The sequence below is a fragment of the Carassius gibelio genome, chromosome B15 (assembly GCF_023724105.1).
Source record: "Carassius gibelio isolate Cgi1373 ecotype wild population from Czech Republic chromosome B15, carGib1.2-hapl.c, whole genome shotgun sequence".
Classification (NCBI taxonomy): Eukaryota; Metazoa; Chordata; class Actinopteri; order Cypriniformes; family Cyprinidae; genus Carassius; species Carassius gibelio.
This window is the reverse complement of record NC_068410.1, coordinates 1530784-1546903: the sequence shown is the minus strand read 5'-3', so window position 1 is coordinate 1546903 and position 16120 is coordinate 1530784. Positions and strand designations below refer to the sequence as shown.

General features: G+C 41.3%; 3 protein-coding genes across 9 annotated transcripts in view; 2 read left to right on the top strand and 1 right to left on the bottom strand.

Annotated features, from left to right (window-relative positions):
• Positions 1–11551, bottom strand: part of LOC127972167 (serine/threonine-protein kinase SIK3 homolog) — a 34411-nt gene extending 22860 nt beyond the window's left edge. For 3 of the 4 annotated variants that reach the window (XM_052575492.1, XM_052575494.1, XM_052575495.1), the window contains exons 1-3: positions 11272–11501; positions 197–313; positions 44–107 (exon numbers count right to left, since the gene is read on the bottom strand). In XM_052575492.1, the coding sequence (XP_052431452.1) occupies positions 44–107; positions 197–313; positions 11272–11466 (376 nt within the window). In that variant the 5' untranslated portion in view covers positions 11467–11501. Of the gene's footprint in view, positions 1–43; positions 108–196; positions 314–11271 lie in introns of all 4 variants that reach the window. The other variant, XM_052575493.1, reaches the window with a different exon arrangement.
• Positions 11552–12121: 570 nt separating this feature from the next.
• On the top strand, positions 12122–14153 carry LOC127972159 (platelet-activating factor acetylhydrolase IB subunit alpha2). The gene is made up of 6 exons (XM_052575480.1): positions 12122–12286; positions 12956–13022; positions 13122–13211; positions 13291–13407; positions 13476–13598; positions 13677–14153. Exons 2-6 carry the CDS (start codon positions 12957–12959, stop codon positions 13938–13940), a joined length of 660 nt encoding a protein of 219 aa, XP_052431440.1. The 5' UTR covers positions 12122–12286; position 12956; the 3' UTR covers positions 13941–14153.
• A 1957-nt stretch (positions 14154–16110) lies between these two features.
• The window catches only part of LOC127972655 (SID1 transmembrane family member 2), an 11152-nt gene continuing 11142 nt past the window's right edge, over positions 16111–16120 (top strand). For 2 of the 4 annotated variants that reach the window (XM_052576331.1, XM_052576330.1), the window contains exon 1: positions 16111–16120. This exon is cut by the window's right edge and continues 197 nt beyond it. The gene's annotated coding sequence lies outside the window, so the exon portion shown is untranslated. The other 2 variants (XM_052576333.1, XM_052576332.1) reach the window with 1 other exon arrangement.

Genomic DNA, 16120 nt, shown 5'->3' with positions numbered 1-16120 from the left:
AACACTGTTCTGGTGAACTGATTCTTCTGAAGTCCTGTCTCACCGAAGATCTCTCCTCCGCTGGCGTACTCGGTCACCAGATAGATCAGCCGCTCCGTCTCCATCACCTGCACACACACACAGACTCAGCCAATCACACTCAACCGAACACAGACCACAGACCAATCAGCTGCGAGCGTGAGGGAGGGGGCGGGACCTGGTACAGACGGATGATGTGAGGATGTCGGAGCATCTTCATGATCTGAACCTCCCGGAAGATCTTCTTCAGATTCTCATCGTCCAGCTGAGTCTTATCCACGATCTTTATCGCAACCTGAGAGACAGATCACAACAATATCAGCACGTAACGCTAATGTACTTCATTAGCATAAATAGGCTGTTTACAGCTACCAAGCAACATTATGATCAAAAAGCATATATGAATGAATTCATGTTAAATTCAACAGATGTGCAGATATGAGTGTGTGAAATCAGATGGGTGGATTGTGTTTTATGTCTAATCAGATGGAGAAGAAGCAGACAGCAGCGACTGTTCCAGTAACACTGACGCACACCGAGTGTGTGTGTGTGTATTTTAAGCATGTGCTTCTATTAATATCACTGGATCCGATCCAGCTACAGTGATGCAATCAGACTCCAGCTGACCCTGTGCGTCCTGAAAACATCTGGACACACACACACACACACACACACACACTGATCGCAGCAGTGGAGAACAGCAAGTTCTTGCTCATGCAAATGGGTCCAAAATGAGGAAACCAGCAGCAGCTACACAAACATCACAGACACACAAAAACCATCTAATAGTGTGTGTGTGTGTGTGTTAGAGAGTGTCATTTAACAGTATCAATGTTGTTTATTTATCCACTGCATTATACACAATCACACTTCAACAGACAATTACATCATATATAAAACACACTGTACACAATTATTGTGAACATATAAGGTTTTCTTCAAAAAACAATTATTTTATAATCATCACGCAAAGTTTTCACAGAATCAAACTGAAGGCATGTTTACACAGCACAGTTTTCAATTAAAAATGGAAAACTTTTAAAGCATTTTGGACATTCATTTAAACACCGATGTTCTTTTTTTAAAACAGATTTCAAAGCAGTCTATCTTCACAAAAGCCTAAAAAAAAAAAAATTCACGCAGATCCGTGTAAACAGGGATTGTTTCGACAATTCTTTGTTGTTGTATGAAATCTTTCAAAAACACAATTTTTTTTTCTGTTTTGTAGCACGTTGTTATTGTATTAATCCCAAAGCTCGAAGTATTCTTCACATTTTATGCGTACTTGAGGAACAGCGTACAGTGCACGTGAAGCCAATGTCGTCATCAGAAAAGTACGGGTTCCACCCGATTTTTGTAACATTGCGTTCTTTGTACGTGCAAGTCGCACATGTGCACTGAAGTAATTCTGCAGTAATCAGATTATCCACAAGGTGGCAACACTATCCTGGGCCTTGTTTCACAGTAGAAAATTAAACTACAGAACAAGAACAACAACAAAAAAGTTGAAATTGCAACAACAACAGATGCTCATAATGAAGTGCTTGTGAACGAGACCGTATGAGACAGCTCAGCTTCGTTTCAAAAGAGTTAAAAAATATTTTGTTATCAGTCTCTGGACAAGGATGACACTTTTTAGAGCACACGTCGTTCGCCCGCATTCACACACAACATCAAATGAAGTGTATTTTGAAAGGCTAAGCATTCGACTGTAAGAAGAAAAAGGAAAGGATACTGAAATACGGTCAAACAAACCATTGATGGAGTGATCGGAAACACTTCACAATGAGATCATTAATGCACGAACTAACAACGAGCAATATTTTTGTTACAGTATTTCCCAATCTTTTGTAATGTTAATAATAATACAACTTTAAATTTTTATCTCATATCTAATTTGGATTTGAATACTGTACTTGTAAATGTTGAAATTAGATTAATAAATGTTTCAGAAGTATTTTTCACTGCAGAGTTACTGACAGATCAGTCTCTCACATCACATTCAAAACCATGCGTTACTACAAAAGAGCAGCTTGTGAGCCTTACACACACACATACACACACACACACACACACACACTTACACACTCTCACAAACACACACACACGCTCACACACTCTCACTATCCGAGTGGACGGGACAGAGAAAGGAAGCACAGGAACATGATTCAGCATGCAGCACACAGGGATTATTGGTGTGTGTGTGTGTGTGTGTGTGTGTTGTGCTGAGTAAGCGCCTGTTTCCTGCACACAGAAGAAGCCAGCAGAGAGAATCACACACACACACACACACACACACACACTGGTGTGCACCGCTGCATGTTTGCACCGCAGACGCTTCGCTCTGACGTCAGTGTGACACACTCAACACCTCAGAATATCATCAAAACACACACACACACACACACACTCTCACACGAGACGGTATCAGCAGAAACTCTCATCTCAGAGAGCAGCACACACTCATCTCAGCATCAAACTCTCAGCGCTTTATTTATGTCATGACAGTTCAGCACATTTAACCCCAAACTTCATGACTGTCACTTTTTATTTTTATTAATGCACTATAGTAGTTAGAAGTTATTTTTTACATTATATATATTTTAATTGTGAAATATTATACATCATGTTACTCTACTGTTCAAATGTGTGTTCAGTAGGTTTTTTAAAGAAATGAATACTTTAATTCGTCAAGCATGCATTAACCTGATCATTTATAATGTTACAGATTTCTGCTTTAAATAAATGATGTTCTTTTGAACTTAAATATTGATCTGTGAATCATGAAAAATTAAATAAATCACAGTTTCCACAAAAATATTAATTGTTTTCAACACTGATAATAATCAGAAATGTGTCTTGAGCAGTAAATCATCATATTATTCTGATTTCTGAAGATCATGTGACACTGAAGACTGGAGGAATGATGATGAAAATACAGCGGAGCATCACAGAAATAAATTACACTTTAACACAGATTCACACAGAAAATTACCTTTTACACTGTAATAATATTAAACAGTTTTTACTGTACTTCGGATCATATAAATGCATTCTTGTTGAGCAGAAGAGACTTGAACACAGTGTGTTCACTGCACTGTCACTGAATAATTACTCCTTAATGATGATCAGCGTTATTAATCACGAGAATCACACGAACTCAGATCTTCATGATGCATTACAGTAATCAGAATGAGATTTGATTTGCATTACACTAATGAAATATTAGAGGAGAAAGTGCTTAACTGTCATTATTCCAACAATGCCAAAAAACATATTTATATTGTTTTTCATTTCATTTGAGAGGAAAAATAAGCTGGTCATGTTCAAGAAAGTACTATAACTGACCATCACACACACACACACACACACACACACACACACACACAGAGAACACCTGTTATCTGACATCAGCCTGGATTAAGACACGGACACACAGAGAGAGAGAGAGACAGAGAGAGAGAGAGAGAGAGACAGAGAGAGAGAGAGAGAGAGAGAGAGAGAGAGAGAGAGAGAGAGAGAGAGAGAGAGAGAGAGAGAGAGAGAGATTCAGGTCTCAGCATGTTAATTGGCTTACACAGCTGAGCATCTGAGCACACACACGTCACTGCTGAACACACACACACACACACACACACACACACACACACTCACTCACATACAGTACTATACTGTAATCACACCGAATTATATCTATAATTTAGGTATAAATTTCCTTCCTTGATTCACGTTGTTCACTCACTTGTAGGAGTAAAAAGGATCGTAGTTGATCGTTTGCACTTGTTTCTAAGTCTTGTTGATTTAAACATCAAGTGTTTTAAAACATTTGCGTACATTCACAGCTGCGCGCACTCATTCCCAGCTCATTCATTTCAGACAATTTGCGTACACAGCATTGATTCCTCTTTCGCGTATTCTTGCTTCTAAATGAACACATAAACAAAATGATCTCAAAATAACAGTCTCAGCAAGAAATTTCATAAACACAGTCGGTTGTGTATAAAGTGAACGTAAACAGTGGAGAAAGAAATCTCCCGTGCATCATTATACTGGATCTGTTCATTCAGTCTTAAAGGGGCAGCAGCCTATAAACACCTGCTGCTCCAGAAGCGCCCCCTGCTGTCAGAGAGAGACAACTGCGTCTCATTCACAAAGATCCAATCAGACCATTCTGTTCTTACTTCAAACTTTGACATTATACAATCTATAATTTATTATATAAGCTATACAACATATATCAATCTAAATAACTTATTTAGCATCTTTGTTTGGATTACAATGCAGTGGTTGCTTATGATTTAAAATGAAAAAATAAAAAACATATCCAAAGCATTAGTCTGTTAATATGAAGAGATTTATTTGTATTATGTATTTATTTCATTTGGGATTTGTTTTAAAATTTCATGTTAGTTTTATCATGACATTTCAATTACACAAAGGAATGTGAAGCATTTTGTCTGGGAAATAATAAAAGGCCAAAAAAACGATCCACAATCTGTTACTCAAAATGTGATATGATAATGCAATATGAAAAGCGATCCCTGAAGTTTTTAATCATGATTCACATTTCATATTCAGGTTTGAATTTTGTGTATGAACTGTGAATTATGAGGTGTGTGTGTATACAGTGAGTCTCTTTCAAGTCAAATGTGTGTAAATCATTCATAAACCCATTCATGTGCTAAGTGCTGCACTGAAAATTATCTACAAAAGATTAACAAATTATTTACATTTGAAAATTTTTGTTTACAAGATAAATAAACAAGTAGGCTGAACTAAGAGGCCGATGTTCTAGATGAGGTTTCAGCTCTGTGTGCCCACATTTTAAAACTATAATATTTGACACTTGTAAACTATCATCCCACTGTTTCTGCAGTGAACATTTACTGCTGCAGTGCATTGTGGGAAACGGCTGTGGAGTGAAACATCACACACACACACACACACACACAGAACTCAACACGCTCAGGTTTTCAGAGGACACTGATATCTAGAGATCAGTGTGGCTGATATTACATAACACTATTGTTGAGATGATGTGAAGATATTACGCACAATATTAACTCTAAACCAGTGTGTGTCCACTGACATCAGCAGATTTAACAACCACACACGGCTAATCAAACACACAGCGTTATCAGCCGAGGACAACAACCCCAAACCAATGCGTTTCTCACATTCACACGCATGCATTCAGTGTGTGACGCTGTGTTATCGGCTCAGTCGCTCGAGTGTGTGTGTGTTTCACACTGAGCATCATGAGGAACACAAGCCCTGTGCTGACGTCCCGCTCTGTCCCGGCCGATCAGAGCCGTTAAGATGAGTTAAACCTGGAGGAAACCTGACCCTGACCTGCAGTGATCCGGGACAAACCAGGACACACACACTCGTACACACACACTCACATCACTCCAGTAAACGAGAGATCTGACCCCAAACACACACAGAAGATCCAGCATTAGTGGAGCACACAGCTGCCCACATGACACCTACACTGTACAAACACACACACGAACAAAGATCAGCGCTAAACACTCCAGATTATAATGAACACACATCAAAACATCTTCACAGGAGTGAGAATCATCACTGATCAGACACACAAACCCTAACACGGCTAGCCCTCTCTGTTAGGGCTGCACGATAAATCACAATCGCGATGAGACAGAAGCTGATCGTCGTGCGTGTCTTTCAGTAAACCTCCATCTGAAGGCACCCCGCAGAAGAACCTCAGGAATCCCTACTGCACCAGCTGAATATACAGAAGATTAAACTGCTTTCATTGATCCAGAGTTCTTATTATATTTATTATGAAAATATTAATTAATAATGCAATGCCTTTATCACTGCTTAGAATACTATTAAATATATAGCATGCCTTATTCTGTGTGAGAAGCCACATCATCTCTCAGAAGGATTCACTACACAGAGCCTGAGTTCACTGAGAAGCTACGCAAACAACTTTCATTATCGCTAACGATTTCTTAGATTCCATAATCGTTCTATTATATCATCTGCAATTTTTTTACGTAGCTTCTCAGTGAAATTTGTGTAAATGCTGCTTCATCTGAAAGCATGTGATTGAGATTAACTACTGATCACAGAACCACTTTACTGACGAGACGTGTATAACGATCTCACTCAATATATCCGTCTATCCCTCTCTGTCGATACATTTATCCGTCTATCCCTCTCTGTCGATACATTTATCCGTCTATCCCTCTCTGTCGATACATTTATCCATCTATCCCTCTCTGTCGATACATTTATCCGTCTATCCCTCTCTGTCGATACACTTATCTGTCTAGACCACTCTGTCGATACACTTATCCGTCTATCCCTCTGTCGATACATTTATCCGTCTATCCCTCTCTGTCGATACACTTATCTGTCTAGACCACTCTGTTGATACATTTATCCGTCTATCCCTCTCTGTCGATACATTTATCCGTCTATCCCTCTCTGTCGATACACTTATCTGTCTAGACCACTCTGTCGATACACTTATCCGTCTATCCCTCTGTCGATACATTTATCCGTCTAGACCACTCTGTCGATACATTTATCCGTCTAGACCACTCTGTCGATACATTTATCCATCTATCCATCACTGTCAATACATTTATCTGTCTATCCCTTGTGTCGATACATTTATCCGTCTATCCCTCTCGGTCGATACATATATCCATCTATCCATCACTGTCAATACATTTATCTGTCTATCCTTCTGTCGATACATTTATTCGTCCAGACCACTCTGTCGATACATTAATCCGTCTATCCCTCTCTGTCGATACATTTATCCGTCTATCCCTCACTGTCGATACATTTATCCATCTATCCATCACTGTCGATACATTTATTCGTCTAGACCACTCTGTGGATACACTTATCCGTCTATCCCTCTGTTGATACATTTATCCGTCTAGACCACTCTGTTGATACATTTATCCGTCTATCCCTCACTGTCGATACATTTATCCATCTATCCATCACTGTCGATACATTTATTCGTCTAGACCACTCTGTCGATACACTTTTCCGTCTATCCCTCTCTGTCGATACACTTATCTGTCTAGACCACTCTGTCGATACATTTATCCGTCTATCCCTCTCTGTCGATACATTTATCAGTCTATCCCTCTCTGTCGATACATTTATCCGTCTATCCCTCTCTGTCGATACACTTATCTGTCTAGACCACTCTGTCGATACACTTATCCGTCTATCCCTCTGTCGATACATTTATCCATCTAGACCACTCTGTCGATACATTTATCCGTCTAGACCACTCTGTCGATACATTTATCCATCTATCCATCACTGTCAATACATTTATCTGTCTATCCCTTGTGTCGATACATTTATCCGTCTATCCCTCTCGGTCGATACATTTATCAGTCTATCCCTCTCTGTCGATACATTTATCCGTCTAGACCACTCTGTTGATACATTTATCCGTCTATCCCTCTCTGTCGATACATTTATCAGTCTATCCCTCTCTGTCGATACATTTATCCGTCTATCCCTCTCTGTCGATACACTTATCTGTCTAGACCACTCTGTCGATACACTTATCCGTCTATCCCTCTGTCGATACATTTATCCGTCTAGACCACTCTGTCGATACATTTATCCGTCTAGACCACTCTGTCAATACATTTATCCATCTATCCATCACTGTCAATACATTTATCTGTCTATCCCTTGTGTCGATACATTTATCCGTCTATCCCTCTCGGTCGATACATATATCCATCTATCCATCACTGTCAATACATTTATCTGTCTATCCTTCTGTCGATACATTTATTCGTCCAGACCACTCTGTCGATACATTAATCCGTCTATCCCTCTCTGTCGATACATTTATCCGTCTATCCCTCACTGTCGATACATTTATCCATCTATCCATCACTGTCGATACATTTATTCGTCTAGACCACTCTGTGGATACACTTATCCGTCTATCCCTCTGTCGATACATTTATCCGTCTAGACCACTCTGTCGATACACTTTTCCGTCTATCCCTCTCTGTCGATACACTTATCTGTCTAGACCACTCTGTCGATACATTTATCCGTCTAGACCACTCTGTCGATACATTTATCCGTCTAGACCACTCTGTCGATACACTTTTCCGTCTAGACCACTCTGTCGATACATTTATCCGTCTAGACCACTCTGTCGATACATTTATCCGTCTAGACCACTCTGTCGATACATTTATCCGTCTAGACCACTCTGTCGATACACTTTTCCGTCTAGACCACTCTGTCGATACATTTATCCGTCTAGACCACTCTGTCGATACATTTCTCCGTCTAGACCACTCTGTCGATACACTTTTCCGTCTAGACCACTCTGTTGATACATTTATCCGTCTATCCCTCTCTGTCGATACATTTATCAGTCTATCCCTCTCTGTCGATACATTTATCCGTCTATCCCTCTCTGTCGATACACTTATCTGTCTAGACCACTCTGTCGATACACTTATCCGTCTATCCCTCTGTCGATACATTTATCCGTCTAGACCACTCTGTCGATACATTTATCCGTCTAGACCACTCTGTCGATACATTTATCCATCTATCCATCACTGTCAATACATTTATCTGTCTATCCCTTGTGTCGATACATTTATCCGTCTATCCCTCTCGGTCGATACATATATCCATCTATCCATCACTGTCAATACATTTATCTGTCTATCCTTCTGTCGATACATTTATTCGTCTAGACCACTCTGTCGATACATTAATCCGTCTATCCCTCTCTGTCGATACATTTATCCGTCTATCCCTCACTGTCGATACATTTATCCATCTATCCATCACTGTCGATACATTTATTCGTCTAGACCACTCTGTCGATACACTTATCCGTCTATCCCTCTGTCGATACATTTATCCGTCTAGACCACTCTGTCGATACATTTATCCGTCTAGACCACTCTGTCGATACATTTATCCATCTATCCATCACTGTCAATACATTTATCTGTCTATCACTTGTGTCGATACATTTATCCGTCTATCCCTCTCTGTCGATACATTTATTCGTCTAGACCACTCTGTGGATACATTTACCCGTCTATCCCTCTCTGTCGATACATTTATCCTTCTATCCCTCTCTGTCGATACATTTATCTGTCTATCCCTCTGTCGATACATTTACCTGTCTATCCCTCTGTCGATACATTTACCTGTCTATCCATCTCTGTCGATACATTTATCCGTCTAGACCACTCTGTCGATACATTTATCCGTCTATCCCTCTGTTGATACATTTATCCGTCTATCCATCTCTGTCGATACATTTATCCGTCTAGACCACTCTGTCGATACATTTATCCGTCTAGACCACTCTGTCGATACATTTATCCGTCTATCCCTGTTGATAAATTTATCCATCTATCCCAATCAGTCAATAAATTTATCTGTCTATTCCTCTCTGTCAATAAATGTATCTGTCTAGACCTCTATGGCTACATTTACATTCAAACCAAATAATCCATTTGTAATCAATCGTTCAATCGGACTGAAAAGCCTAGTAGTCCCGTTAATCAGTCCAACCGAGCTCAATCGGAATGAAATTTGCGATGGGATGGAAGGGGGTGGTTTATTACTCTTCTAATATGATTGAGAGTGTATGTAAACACTCATTCGGATTGAACCACGAAACTGAAAGGACTGCGCATGTGCAACGAGGCAGAAATAACGTAATGATGTATGAAGTGGAATGAGAGCCTCCTCCTTTTGAATAAAGTGTAAAACTCTCTTTTCACTCAGCAACTGTGAAGTGGAGCAGAACACTCAAGATACTCATCCACTGGAGCCTGTTTTGGGTGGATTTTTAGCACAATAAATATAAGCAGCACAGCTTATATGTAAACTGATTAATATTAATTCTGCTATTAAAAATAAATAGAGACCATGTAGGAGAGTGGTTATTCTGTGCAAACAGTGATGAATTCTATATTTGTGCAGTGTGCGAATGTCAAAACTTGCACATCAACCCAATCACTTTATTTAGCGTTCATGTAAACACTACAATCAGATTCATCAATCGGAATTAATTCAGTCCGATTTAACCAAAAATTGTGCATGTAAACGTAACCTATGTGTATACATTTATGTGTCTAGACCTGTCTATTGATAAACGGCTGTTTTCCTGGATGCATTCAAGGCAGGAACTTTAAAGCGGACGACAGCAGCATCTTTATTCATGGCATTTACAAACATCAACACCGGTGAATGACAACAAACACCATGATCTGAGCTGGTCTTGCTGTGTGTTTTTTGGTTTTGTGATAGAAGAACATGGCTTTGTTTAAATGCCGGTTAGCCAGTGTTTCGTATGCGTTTGCCCGATCAGCGTACACTTACGTCACTGGTCTGTCCCATAGAACTGTTTTAGACCCTACTCTGAAGTAGGAGCTAATTTAGTTCCCCGAAACAGTTCCTAGAACTAAAACCGTTCCTAGTTCCTGCGATGCGAATACACATAAAAAAATGGGTACTTCTGCCAATAGTTCTAGGAATTATGAAAGGTTCCTCCGTTGCGGAAGCCCCTTACACATTAATCTGTCTACCCCTGTCTGTCTATACCAGTGCTTCCCAAACCTGACCCCCTATCCACCTGACTGTAGAGACTGGGTGTGTCTGATTGGGGAGACCCCTGGGGTCCTCCAGGACAGGTTTGGGAAACACTGTTTTATACATTTATGTCCGTTCCTCTGTCGATACATATCTGTCTATCCCTCCATGCCTACACATGTATCTGTCTATACCGCCGTTGACACATTTGTCTGTTCCTCTGCTGATACATTTATATATCCATCTCTCCAGGTCTATACATTCATCTGTCTATTCCTCTCTGTTAGGGACATTTCTCTTCTTGTTAATCTTAATATCCCTCTTTCTGTCTATCTATCCCTCTCTATCTCTCTCCTCCCACAGCAGCATCACTGCTGCAATAATGCTACATGGATTATAGTTAACCAACCCACATTTATACACACACACACACAATCTACACGCGTATACAATCCATAAGCAACGCAACACACGCGCGCGCGCGCAACCATACACAATTTTCACAGAGGCGCGCGCGCACGCGCTCGAACGAGGAGCGAGCGCAGGCCGCAGCGATGTGTGTGTATATGTTAGTGTGTGTGTGTGTGTGTGTGTATGTATGAGAGTGAGAGATCGCGGCGCGTCTGACGCAGCGTCGCTAGCGTCGCTCACCTTGGCTCTGGTGATCATGTGCGTGGCGAGTTTGACTACGGCGAAGTTGCCCTTCCCGATGGTCCGTTCCATCTCGTAGTATCCGACGCGCGCGGGGGGCGGGCGGCTGACGCGCGGCGCGTTGGGGAGCGCTCGCTCGCGGTGCGGGAGCGGAATCCCGGCGGCGGCAGCAGCCCCGCTCGACACGGCCGCCATCTTCTGCCCTCTCTGCGGGAACAACAAGCGGGGACGCGCGGCGCGCTCTCGGGACACGCCCCCGCCGTGCGTCAGGACGCGAGCGCCGCCCCTTTGCGCAGCGCGCTCTCAGGGCTGTCTCCGTGGCAACCTATAGCGTCACGATGACTTCATTGCACGCGCGAGCACGTGTATCGGTCGCCTGGCGACGGGGCGTGAGCGCGCTCCGCGCGTCTGTTTATTGTATTCTTCAGATCCTCCGCTGCTGTGTTCGCCGGAGAAACTGTTGTCATGACAACAAGAAGTTCCCCCTCGTAACCCCCCCCCCCAACCGGAAACGCGCTCGGAGACAGGAATGAGAGAAGCGTGAATGCGCACTTCCTCGTGAACGAGCCTTAGACTCCGAGCATGCGCATCTCTCCCTCATGATAGCTGTTTTATAGCTTTTATTGTACAGTACAAATAAACATGCACAGATAGATAGATAGATAGATAGATAGATAGATAGATAGATATTATGACGTTAAAGAAGCCATATGAGTGACCGATCATCATTTCAGTATGAATTTAAGCTGATTCAGTGTCTGATGCTTTATATTGATTAATTCGCGAAGCATCTACAGGATTTGTGTAACACACGCACATACACTGCTGCTGTCTCTCTCTCTCTCGTGATCAGTGTTGTGTGCTGACGTCAGCGGAAGAGGCGGGGCGTCAGCAACAGCAGACGGCGGTTCCGGCTTAACGCGGAAGTGAGCCTAGCTGTGAATTAAACACAAAACAGCAGTCAGACACACAAACACTGACAGAGATCTGTGGAGGAGCGCTTCAGCACACAGGAGTGAGTCAGAAATATTCTTCTCTAGTGATCGCAGGAGTTATCATCATTGAATTCAGTGATGTCATCATTCAGCTCAGTTCAGTTTTAATAGGATCTGTGCAATCAAGATGAAGAAATCGCTGGACATTAGGTGTCCTCAACTAAACCTGTCAGAAACATTCTTCTGTGTGTCCCTGGACCACAAATTAAAGCAATAAAACCCCAAGAAGCTGTGGATTACATTGATTTAATAACAGTTGAGGTTGTCAGGCACGATGTGAAGCAGAGTTCACTGTAAAACACAGCTTCACGGGGATAATTGCTTTTATACAACGGTTATTCCATATACATAGTAAGGTTTCACAGAATAAAACAGAGCAAATAAAGTGTAATGATATTAATACAACAGTATTCTTCCACCAAACAATGTAGTTCCTCAGAATCAGTTTGCGTGGTTGCAACAAAAAAAGTTGTAAAGTACACAGAAGTAAACAAAGGTGTGTGTTTGTAGAGTAATTTCCAACAGCTTCGAACGCGTCTCAGCCAATCAAGGACTGGAACTATCTGCTTTATAAACAAAAATATACTACTTTGTGGGGAACTTGGGCCTAATTGCTTTATTTTACTATCTTTGTGGGGACATTAGGACTCCACAAAGCTTTATACACAAGTGTGTGTGTGTGTGTGTAGGATGAACCCTGCCGCTCAGCCGCTCCCGGTGCAGGATGTCCAGGGTGATGCGCGCTGGATCTCACAGGTAAACCTGCAGCTGAACACCTGCAACACACATTAGCTTCATCAGAACTCAGTTTTTGCACCTGATCCTCAGGTTTGTGTGTGTGTGTGTGTGTTTCAGCATGAGCGCTTTGTGCAGGAGTGTAAGGACGCAGAACCAGAAGTGCTGTTTATCGGAGACTCCATGGTTCAGCTGATGCAGCAACACGAGGTAAAACAAGTCTCTCTATTAATCTGTCTGATGATGATGATGATGATGATGATGATGAAGATGACTTCTGCTCTCTCAGGTCTGGAAGGATCTCTTCTCTCCGCTGCACGCGCTTAACTTCGGTCTGGCCGGAGACACGACCTGCAACGTTCTCTGGAGGATCCAGAACGGAGAGCTGCAGAACATCCAGCCGAAGGTGCGAGCGCAGAGCACAGGAAGTGACATCACGAGCAGCAGACTGTAAAGTGTGTGTGTCGCCCCCAGGTGGTGGTTCTGTGGGTCGGCACCAATAATCACCAGCACACAGCGGAGCAGGTGTCAGGAGGAGTGATGGCCATCACACAGATCCTCATCTCACAGCTCCCTCGAGCCAAGATCATCGTGCTGGTACACACACTCACACACAGACACACTCACACACACTCTCTCTCTCACACACACTCTCTCTCTGTGTGTTGTTCTCAGGGTCTTCTTCCTCGTGGAGAGCATCAGAACCCACTGCGAGAGAAGAATGCGGCGGTGAATGAGTTATTGCGCTCGTCGGTTTCGCAGCTCGGTCCGGTTCAGTTTCTGGACGTCAGCGCCGAGTTCGTCCAATCAGACGGAAGCATCTCAAAACATGACATGTTTGACTTCCTGCATCTGACGGCGGCTGGGTATCAAACCCTCAGCAAACCTCTCTACGACCTTCTGCTGCAGACACTGGAGGAAACCACAGCTGCTCTCTAATCTTCTGTCAGCGCACCGCACACACACACACACACACACACACACACACAGTCTTCTCCTCTCAGTCTGATCAAGAGTGTTTACACATAATGTTGCCAAAGCACTAACACAGAACTATGTTCTCTTCCTCCAAATGTTCTTACCGTATGTAAACGAATACATATCATTGTCTGTCAAAAACTCTCTATCATAATAAAATTTCTGTTTGCTAAATCTGTGTGCTGTGTATATTTATTATGTATATATGACTACACGCATGCATGTATACATTTAAGAAAAATATGTTTATATATATTTATATATTAAATAAATGTAAATTTATATGAACATAAATATATGCATGTAAATATTTTCAAGTTTTTGTATTTACATTTACATTAAACCGCTCATCCTTTAACACATTACTGTCACATGAACACAATGAACAGAGGAGAGAAACGCTCCGGGCGCAGAACAGAAGAGACAAATGGAAAGAAAAACAATGTATTAAAATACAGCAATGCACAAGTGAACTAACAGAAAATAGCAATCTATTATTTATTTATTTTTTTCATTGTAAGTCATGAAGTCATTCAATATTTGACGTTGTTGCCTAAGGCTGATGATACACATGGACTTTTTTTCCAGCAATGTTGCTTGGGCACTTTCTCATTGAAAACGAGTAACACATTTCTATCTGGATACTTCAGATCGGTCGCTGGGTCTCACCCCTTGATGGAAACATGAATCAAATAATAACCCTGTGTATCATCATAAAAAAAACAGTGCTTTAAGTGTTTTCAGTTTAAAATAGGTTATTTGTGTGATTCATATAGAAAACTTGCAACTTCAAAATCCAAAGCCAAAAGCAAAACGTGAAAAGAGCTGTTACCAAGTGGAAATGGTAAATGATCCTCTGCTGCCATCTGGTGGTTATAGTGAGAACATCATGACATTTCATTTCATAGTGTTCTCATTTTACATAAAAATTTACACAAATATGAATAATTCTGAGACAAATTAATAATAATAATATTGTAAATCCCTCAAATTACCTAACTAGAAAGTGAGCAATATTACATGAGTTCTACTGTCTGGGGTCAACCATCTGCAGTTAAATGGCACTCTTCTGTTTTCTTTTATTTTACTCTTCAATTTTTCCCCTATTGTATTGAAAATGGGGAAGGGGTTTGAATCATTTTATCAAAATGTGAGAACTGTATTGGCGGTTAGTGTCGTATTCACACGAAATCACTGCTTTTATCGATGGATTTAGTGTAAACACGTAAATAAATGAGTCCATTTCAGCTCAGCAGTAAACAAACGACGTCACAGCGACCTGTCACGTGTCAACCTGTGCTGCGATTGGCTGTTCAGCTGTGTAACTCCGCCCTCTGGTAATCCAGAGCGCGGCTGCATCCTATTTAACTAAACTTAAAATGTTGTTTGTTGAATAAATGTTGAATTATGAGCTCTGTGTATGGCGTTCTTTGTGTAAATCAGTAAATGCTGTTCACGTGACGCGTGCGCGATGACGTCACTCGAAGCGGCGTCCCGTCCGATTCAACAATTTTTGGAATCGATTCCAATTCCAATTCCTGGCTATGATTCCTGGTCCTGAATCGATTCCTTACTGTTGTTTTCGATTCTTTTCCAATTCTTGTTTTTTTAGATAGAAGGAACCTGATCTCACCATCATGACTGTAGGATATGTCGTATAATGTATCCTTCTTATAATATGAAGCTTGTTTGTAAAAAAAAAAAAAAAAAAAAGAAAAGAAAAAAAAGTGATGATACGAAAATTGTAGTTTAGTCAGCTTTAGCCGTGTCAGCTCTGCAGGGACATGCGTTTATTGCACGATTTAAATAAGACATGGCGTGTCTAAAATAAATGTGCAGTTTCGCTGAATGATGAAATTTATTTTGTATACTTTGCACAATATTAACAATTTGCTTTGGTGAATTGTGCATCTGAAACGGAAGGCTACATCATAAAATTAATTTGATCAGTACCGACTCGTTTTCTCTCTGTTTATTTTCATAAATGTAAATGTGTGCAGCCGTTGTCAGATGTAGGCTTCCGTCTGAGAGACTTCTTCGTAAGCTTCGTTGAACTGAAAAAGACTCAGAAAGAAGAGTCGGTTCCTCTTGATGGAACCGATTCCCAACGCCTCGGAATCGAGGACTCGTTTCTTTTTGGA